Source organism: Quercus suber, unplaced genomic scaffold (assembly GCF_002906115.3).
Source record: "Quercus suber isolate HL8 unplaced genomic scaffold, Cork oak 2.0 scaffold_354, whole genome shotgun sequence".
In the NCBI taxonomy this organism is placed as follows: domain Eukaryota; kingdom Viridiplantae; phylum Streptophyta; class Magnoliopsida; order Fagales; family Fagaceae; genus Quercus; species Quercus suber.
Window position 1 is genome coordinate 86,646 of NW_027069806.1, and position 9,971 is coordinate 96,616.

The 9,971-nt window shown below is 35.1% G+C and overlaps 1 protein-coding gene across 1 annotated transcript; it reads right to left on the reverse strand.

Moving 5' to 3' along the window:
- Window positions 1-578: 578 nt before the first annotated feature.
- On the reverse strand, window positions 579-7,190 carry LOC111988578 (ABC transporter A family member 12-like). Its single transcript, XM_065760116.1, is given in 13 exon segments — window positions 579-998; window positions 1,750-1,838; window positions 2,099-2,155; window positions 2,158-2,203; window positions 2,300-2,428; window positions 2,975-3,059; window positions 3,206-3,315; window positions 3,688-3,906; window positions 4,942-5,285; window positions 6,180-6,263; window positions 6,360-6,485; window positions 6,567-6,765; window positions 7,152-7,190. Coding segments are annotated over 13 exon segments (1,827 nt in total). The 3' UTR covers window positions 579-698.
- Window positions 7,191-9,971: the final 2,781 nt, after the last annotated feature.

A 9,971-nucleotide genomic window follows, 5' to 3' on the forward strand; every position in this document is an offset into this window, starting at 1 on the left:
CCCAATAAGTGGATGCAATGATTCGCACGTGAAGTGGCGTCACAGTATAACATATTGAGACCTCACTTAATATCTTCCCTTGCTTTGAACTCAAACAAAGTTTCATGCATGCTGTTTTACTCAATTCACACCTTTCCCTCTTGTTTTCTTTCTATCCTCTATGTTTGTTGGCATGTTCTAACTCTTCTTCCACAGATCACTTTTCTTTGTTTTCTTTGTCCAATAGATCTTGAAGAATTCAGTGAAGAACTTCTACTGCATTGACAATGTTAAAATCATTGATTACCTGAGAGATTGATGGATGAGAAAAGAAACTATGTTAAATTTTTTTTTTTTCTGTACACTGTTGCATTATATCCTGGTGTACTGAAACTCATACTGGCCATATTTGATGTCCCACAGACCACAGACCACAGAACCAAAGCTTTTGTTTTGCAGGGCGTTTTGAACTGCTGAATGCTAATCTTGATTTTTCTATTCATGGCTTTGAAATGCCACCTTGATTGCATGAAGAACCCTTAGCAATGAAGGGACAACAAATATAATTATATGAAAAAGAAAAAATAAGAAGGGTGAACTGCGGAGAAAATGCTTAATTACCATATAATGACTACATTTCAACCACAAGGGATAGTAATTGTTTGAAAATAAGATTGGCATCAAAGTAAATTGCAGGAATCATTGAACATATTGAACAATCATGTCAAAGAGTTGGATTGAAGGGTCTCACGTGAAACCTTGATAAAAACATCCTCCATATTTGTGTCAGCCAAACCCCAAGCAAAAACAGTGAACTTGCTCTTTGCAATCTCAACTGCTTGGAATACATCTGCAATCCTGACCTCACTTTTTGGTATCTCAAACTTCTGGGTTCCGGATAATTGGTATACCTTGTTGGCACTTGGTGAAAGATGTTGCACCATGTTCTCCACTTCTTCTTCATGATCCGAAGATGTTGTAATTGTAAACACATAAGACCCTCCATATCTAGCCTTCAGCTGTCAAAAACAGTATAAATCCCAATTATAAAGTGTTATGAAGAATCTACTTATTTATTTGCAATTTTATAAGGGATAAAATAAAAAGAAAAACTGTTAAACAGTCGTAGGCTTCTGGGATTTCAGAGCCCTTGAACTGGGACAATGATGGTTCAAACCATAGCAAGATACTCAAAGTCAAGATGACACAGGGAAGAGCATTGCATTGGTGGTCCAAAATGTCTCTAGAATGAATTTAAATGGGGAAAATGATGGCTGTCAACTAGCCTAACTAGCAAAGTCTTTTGACATTTAAGAAAAGATTAGGAGCCTAGAAAAGAGGGGTTTAAGAGATAAGAGATGGCTACCTCCCATGGATAGTGCTGACTGCTGAGCGCCCATTGGGAGGTAAATACAACATGTTTGGTGTTATAAAAAGCCATCAATCTTTGAAACAGGAATTTTGTAGCTTATACTAATTTGAGTGTTGGTGCTGATTGTGACAATTTTTATAGAGTACTTCAATACAAATCAAATTAATTCAGGATTTTTAGTCAGCAGTGCACATCCAATTAGCTTGCTTGCTTTTCAATGCTTCTCAGATACTAAAACTATCATGCATTATTAAGTTTTTATCATATGCATCTTCCCATCTAGAGAGAAGTTAGATAAGTAAAGATCAACATCAGGAAAATCCATTGAGCACCACTAGTTCTGTTTGTGCATAACTTCACCAAAGATAAAACTCTATGAATACATGTTATTATGGTACCTCTTTTGGGTTTCCTATGCACCGCAAGCTGCCATCAACAAAAAATCCTAATCGGTCACATAGGAACTCTGCCTCTTCCATTGAATGAGCTGAAACCATTTATACAAGTTTCATTAGTGATGGTACCAAGGAAAAAAATAAAGCCTTTATGCTGTTGTCTAGCAAGACAAGTTTAGATGCGATGGAACCATATAGTAGGGCAAGGAGGCCAACAGTTTTTATTTATTTATTAATCATTTACAAGCCTATAAAACCGCAGTTCCAAGTGTCTAAATGATACAACATCAGCAATAACTGGTTTCTTTTATTTTTATGGGTTGAGAGGGAGAGCAAGAGAGAGAGAGAGAACTTGTTAGAATAATAGCTCGATCTTGCTTTGCTTTCTTCACAACACTCCATAAGTTGTCCTTGAAGCTGGATCTAATCCAGTACTTGGTTCATCCATGTAGACAACCTTGCAGAGTTCCCAAGGATTACATCATAAACAACATAAGATAAATACCAAAATGGAATAAGCAGCAAAGTAAAGTGAAATAAAAATAAGACATACTTTGGGATCCCCAATTAATGAAATGGCTACACTTAGCCTCCTTTTCATACCACCACTATATTTTCCAGCTTGTTTGTCAGAAACTCCTCCATGAAATAGGTTGAGACTCTTAAGAGATTCTTCTACTGCCTGAAGACAGAGCAAAGGAATGGACAACAGAACTCAAAACATGTCATGTTGAAGATGACCAGCAAAATAATGCATTGTAGCAGCTTTATCATAATACTCTATTCTTGCTTTCTCTCCCTCTTTCACACACACACTCACACGCACGCACACACAAAAACTAAGCTATCCATATACAGGACACAGCCATATACACAGTCCACAAAATTACCTTCATTTTATGTCATAGTTAGCAAGACACCAACAAATTGATACTTAGCAAAGCATCCATGAGACCCCCCCCCCCCCCCCCCCCCCCTTTTCCTTTCCACTTTTCAGAAAATTGTAAAATTCACGTTTCAAATTATAGCTTAACTAGAGCAATTGTCATATATCAAGTCACTTTTCCTACCTTGAGCATTTGTAAGTAATAACAGTAAGTCAAAACATATAGGGCCTCACTCAAATTCCAGTCGCAATGCCAGAATGCCCTCCCTCACAGATCTATGGCTCTCAAATACAAATGAACCTTCATTTAACAAACTAAGAGTGAAAGTAACATTGACTTACTTGTGTTAATGCAGAACCTCTAAGGTTCTTAAGTCTTCCATAAAATAGTAAATGCTCCCTCCCTGTTAGTGTTTCCCAAAGAAGGCTGTTATCCAAGGAGCAAAAAAATGCATATATATAAGAAAATTTATGGACTTACAAATTCAAAGAAAAGGAACCAAAATGGAAGTTTAAACTAAAAAAAGAAAACAAAAAATTTCCTTGACACAACAGGAGAATGATCTAGCTTACTCATCCTGTGGGCATACACCCATGTTGGTGTATATTTGATCCATATGAGTCTGTATATCAAGGCCTTGAACGAATGCAGTGCCAGAGGTTGGCTTTATAAGTCCAATCATCTGTCAACAGATATGTGTTAACTCCTAAATATTGCTACAACAGATGATATAACTTCCCTAACAAAAGCGATTAAAACCCATAATATTATCCCATGAAGCAAGACATCTTGGAATCAAATCCAACAGAATATCAAGTAGAAGCAAGTATAAAGTAAATGCCAAAGAGTGTCCAATTACAGTTTTATAAATTTATTGCTACTTCCTGGTTTTTCAAGGTAAACTTTGTATCTTTAATCTATCCTTGACATTAAATAGTTCCTGGTTAGGATTCAAGAAAGGTAAATGCTTCAAAAGAAGCCCCTTTGAAAGTATTTTCTGTTTGCTTCCACCAACAGGAAAACATGTATGCAAATTCCAAAAAATTTATGTGACAGAATTTTGTATACTAATCATACTGATAAAAGAGGTTTTGCCTGCACCATTGGGACCAAGAATACCAAAGCATTCCCCTTGAGGCACAGCAAGATATAGTCCTTGCACTGCAAGTTTTTCAGGGTTTCCATCTCTTCCTGGGTATATCTTTTGGAGGTTGTCACAAACAATGGCATGGCTTGTGCTTGATTCATGGAGCAATTGGTCAACCTTCTCCCTCTGCAAATGGATAAATTTGAATTTATCATTAATGTGTATAACTGGGTTATGTCACTTCATTGATTACGACAGATTTCACAACAATTTCAGTGACTGTATAAGATACTCTTCCCATCTATTCAATTAACAAAATTTAATCGCAACAGTCATCTCTATCACATGGTATGAACCTAGGGAAGGGGTGAGGATGGAAAAAAAATGAAAGAGAGCAAATTTCTAACAGGCATATAAAAAAAAAATAAAAAAAAATGTCGTCATGAGATTGAATTGATAAACAATCTGGAACTTTTTAATTTTTCAACCTTGTAAGATTCATCACCAACATTGGGTAGTAGTTTACCTTAAAACATTTTGCATATGTTCTTTGCATTTGGTGGGTTGTCTTTCACATTCAAATTGTGAAAGAAAACTAGCACATGGAGATGGAATTCCAAAGGAAGAAAAGTTGACTCTTCTTGCTTTGAATTCAAAATTTGCAACTTTTGCATAGCTTTATTTTCCTTCCTAGGTGATAGGATATAAATTCCTTGTCTCCTTTGTTGTCTATGAAGTGAAGTATAGGTAGTCTTGAATGTATTCTATACATCATTCCCACATAATATATCAAGCAATCCCACAAGTGTGGCAAGAAAGCAAATGAAAGTGTAGGGGATAGAAAGCAATGAGTGAAATAGTGAATAGTGGTATGCGTGTAATATTATAAGTATAAATAAAACTTCTTTTAATTGATAACTCTTCTGTGTATTATAGTGTGGCGGGATTTATTGCAAAGTATTTGATACTTTCTTCTTGAGTGTTAAATTTATTATTCCAACAAAACTTATATAGCAACAAATCTCAAGAAACCTATCTCCATGAGATCTTAGGCAATGTCTACCACACCTTGCAGATAAAACACAGTATCAAAAAATGACTATATTTTACATATACAGGTTTTATGACTATTTACTGAGTGCTAACAAAGCTTCTTCAAAACTCTCTACTGTCGGTGGTGAGAAATTTAGTATATAAATTAGAAAAAAAAGAGAAAGTTACCTCTTGGATAACATCAGCATTATCCATCTGAACATGATGTCTAGAGTCCTTATTTTGTAAATTAGGCTTCCAAAAAAATGAGAGAGGATTCTTTCGAGAATTTTGAGATTGCCTTCTTCCAACCCCACTTCCTAGCGACACAACTATATCTATACCATACGCAGCAAAAAGCACCACCAACCACTCCAGGGACATGATAATCAAGACCTCTTTCATCCCATTTTCACTATCATTTAAATCTTCCCACCGCATCCCACCTTCCAAGATAATATATTGTGCAAACTCATATATCCCACGATATAGAGAAAATCCTGGATATAACTCCATTACCATAACCCACATTTCTGCAACCGAAAATTAGCCTCAGAATGATTAGAATTGGTGGAAAAGATTCTTGCAAAGGGTTGAAACAATGTGGACAACACTAAAAGAAAAATATCTGAGCTACCAAATAATTCAGTATGATTCAAAACCAACACACAATTCTACATGTTTTATGAAGAAACTAAACCTAGTATATTACTCGTGTCAAATGAACAAATTCAACCAGAGCAGATGTCCACATTCCTCCACTCTCCTGAACATGGATGTTCAAACAGCTAATGCTAGTATTATGCTAGTATTAGAAGTACTAAACTTGTTTAATGTGTAAGCCACTCCACTTCAATTCTATTTTCAAGAAAAAGAAAGTAGCATTGTTCTTGCCCCGATTAAGTATTGCCTAGCATAGGGATCTGATCATCCATTGGAACTCTGCCCCAACCATACAATTCATTTACAAAAGTTTTCAATACTTCTATGTTTGAACAGGTCTTCAAAGGGTACTAATGCATGGTTTTTTAAAGAACCCACGCAAATCAGAAAATTTTCAGTTTAAAAGTTTCCATCGGTTCAATCTAACAGAAAGAGAAGCCTAGGGTTCTCATTGTCCATGCACTTGTATAACCTATATAAATATCAATTCACACAAACGAAAAACAATTCTTTCTAGACATTTTTATTTTCTGTGACAACAAAGGCTGCCTCTAATGTACAAAAGAGTGACAATCTGCAAGAAAATTCCTAGATATCAAGCTTTTGCTGTATAAGATTAATTATCTCCTCTAAAGGAACATCAATTGAAACATGAGCTTTCACTAAAGAAAACATCGTGTTGAAGCCTTAAGAATCAAAGGTATATTTATGAAGCCCTATGAATGAGATAATAGGTCTTCTTTCTCACAATTTCTGCCACTTACTTGGAAATGAGTTACTTTCAACAAAAGACTGGAAAAGAAATCTTGCTAAGAACCCTGTTCCAAAGACACATATGTATGCTACCACTGCAAGCATCAAATTTCAAACATGACCCTGTGTGTGTTAGTTAATCTTTTAATTGGATATAGAGATTTTACCTACTAATATAGTAAATCTCAAACCTGCAGCAGTCTTAACGTTTGAAAACAATGTAGCTCCTAGAAAGGCGAATGAAATTTGTAAGTTTATATATATGAAATAAAAGACAAACTGAATGCCGAAGTCGTTCAATCCAAAAAATTGTAACCCTGCAATCAATATAACCTACATTTTAGCAACATTATAACAAATTAAAGGGGAAAAAAAGCAAGTATTTAATTGGCTTGCACTCTTATTTAGAAGTGCACCAGATGCTACAAAAATCAACATGTAAATTGAAGATACAAAAAGAAAGTAAAGGTAGGAAATCATCCAATAAGGCCAATCGCCAAGCCCATGCATTTTCATCATGATTCTTAGTTTCCGTTGTTTCTCATAAACCAATGATTTCAAAGCAACCTACATTATTAAGAAAAATGTTAAAAATATCTGTAATCATAGAGGGTAAAATCTATAGCCAAAAAGGAAAAAAAAGAAAAGAAAAAGGAAACAGATGTTAGATTCAATCATTAACCACACCTCTCAAGAAACATAAAATATTGTAACAAGGTTCTCCAAGAAAAGGTTAATACATACCACTCAATGCCTGATCCTAGGATTGCAAGGAAATGTCACTGTAACACATTGATAAACATAGATATAGAGTTTAAATGATTTAGAATAGAAGAATTATCCTGGAAATTATGCTTCTCTTCTCCTCTCACATAACATTATTGTTTTCACTACTTGACTTCACCGTGTACAGTAGCTTTGTATAAAGGTGTCCTCATGTGCAAAGTTATGTGCACTGAAAATGATCAATTTGTCAACATGACCTCAGACATATCCAACTTGTAGAAAAATTCTGAATCCATTTGTTTGCACTTTGAACCTTCCACACATACATCTTTCTTTTTATCGGTGCACATTCAGCTTTCCAGACTTGGACTGGCATCAACACCAATATCATGTACTGTAGGTCATTTCCAAAACTAGAATATTACAGTATAAGTAGTCAACTAAAGTCTAAAAGTGCATCACCAAGTCCATCTTTTCAGAATTCCTAAGCATGAAACTTATCAAGAGAATTATGACTAAATAAGGAAAAAAAAAAAAAAAAAAGATCTAGCTGTTTATGGCATCTGCACATACAGGGGGAAAAAAAATCAAATTATGATAAACTAATGATAGGGCAGACAGGGTCTTTTTCCCTACTATAATTGGTAATGGGGTTTAATAGGTGCAAACTCTAACAACATATGTAAGAAAAAGAAAACCTTATGGACAAGTCAAACAAGGATTATTTTAAAAATAACTACCTCTACCTCTTTGCAAGTATCAAAGGCCTACCACCAAATTATGTTGACTCGGTAGATTCCTTCTTACCATTGATTAAGGACTCTGAACATGTTTTTTAATCCCAAACTAAGCATTTACTTGCAATTTTCTTTGAAGATGTTGTTCTAAATAGATGCTTATTTCCATTCTTGATGAGCTCATTTGATACAAAATGACTCTTTAAACTCTCCACTTCTTAAATACAATAGCTTTAACTCAAATGCAGATTGCTCATAAACTATTGGATGAGGTGAGACTCACTGAATCAGCCAATGGAAGAGCTGGCAGTTACAGTGGTGGAATGAAACGTCGCCTCAGCTTTGCAATAGCCCTTATTGGTGATCCGAAATTAGTCATTTTAGATGGGTAAACAGATAAGAAAGCTTCCTTTTATACATTGGTTTATTTGATATGTTTGTGTGATGTAATTTGTGATTTGTAGACAACTGGCATGGATCCAATATCAAGAAGGCATGTTTGGGATATAATAAAGGATGCAAAGAGAGGGCGTGCAATTGTACTAACAACACACTCAATGGAAGAAGCTGACGTCCTAAGTGATTGGATAGGAATCATGGCAAAGGGTAGGCTTCGTTGCATTGGAACATCAATCAGGTTAAAGTCAAGGTTTGGGACAGGTTTTATTGTTAATGTGAGCTTCTCTAGAAGTGATGTTGGACAAGCTCTTCAGTTGAAGATACAATCATTGAAACTCATGAGGCTATAAAGCAGTTTTTTAGATATGTAAGTTGAATAAGTGCAATGATCCAAAATTTGTTTGGGCTCACAAATGGTTGGTTTTTCTTATATTGGGAAAATTTGGACAGAATTTGAACATAGAGCCAAAAGTGGAGAATGAGGCCTTCCTAACTTTTGTCATTCCTCATGATAGAGAGAGCCTTTTAAGGGTAAGCTTGCTATGCTTTCTACTTTGTTATCTTCACATGGAAACTGTCTTTTGTTCTTGGTTTTCACTTTGAACTTGGATGAAACATAAATCACTATATATGTTAATTAATACATGTGTTGGGTACAAATGTATGAGTGAAAGTCTCACGCGAAGAAAAAAATACAAATATAAATTGAGGTATTAATTTAACATACTTGGACCCAAAGGCTTAAGCTTTTGATTTAAGTGGTGTCCTAATATCTTAAATTAAGTCCTTAAGAGTCTTCCCGAGGTTTTATCTTCCCAACATGTTATATCGTAGCCAATTTTGGTGTGCACAAGGTGGTAAGGTTATACCTATTGCAGATAGGGCAGGCACAAGTCCCTTTCACAGTTGGAGCAAGGACAAGTTGCATGTACTTGGAGCCAACACAAGTTGACGTGGATGTATGGGGTTCCCATAGTAGGATTTGTTCATGACCCATAAAGAGGTCTTGGAGCCCATAAAGGGGCAATGCACTCACTCTTGAGGAGAAGATTGTTGTGTATATATGTGTGAGTAGAAGTCCCATAGGAAGAAAAAATGAAAAAGTTGAAGAATTAATATAACATACTTGGGTCCATTTCAATAGGCTTAAGTTTTTGGCTTGAGTGATGTTGTCCCTACTACCATATAGGATAGGGATTTATAATCCTTTCCCTATTGAATTAGCTCAGACGCAGTTGCACACTTCCACAATTCACATAAAGAATTCTTTGGGTTTTCCTGAAAAGGAAAGAGAATGAATGTTTTACAAGGAAGAGTATATAAGCCAAAATGTGATTCATGACATGCTTCTAGAAAGATTAGATGCTATATTTACAATGCCAAAAAAAAGGACCTTGATTACAACAAAATTGATTCTATAATTCTATATATAACTTTCCTTGATGTTAGACTATTAGTTTTGGGGAATGATATTGTCACAATTTCAGAATTTATGTTTCTTTTTTTTCTTTTTCTTTTTTCCATTGATGTTCGAGCAGAAATTTTTCAAGGATCTCGAAGAAAGAAAGAGAGAATTTGGAATAATTGACATCCAAATTGGCCTTACAACTCTTAATGAAGTTTTCTTAAACATTGCAAAGATGGCAGAGCTAGAGAGTGCCACTGCTGAGGGGAGGTTAACAACTTTGACTTTAACATTGGGAACCTCATTTTAGGTACATAATTTTTTTATGTTACTATATTGTTTTAGAAAGCTACTATTTAGTGCTTACATATAGATTTGATTCATTTTATCTTTTAATTATAATTATTATTATGCAAATACCTATAGGAGCTTAACTAGTGAGGATTCCAGAAAGTGAGTCTGCAGAAAATCCTACAGGTCTTATGGTAGAAGTATATTGGGACCAAGATGATGCTGGTAACCTTTGCATTTCTGGC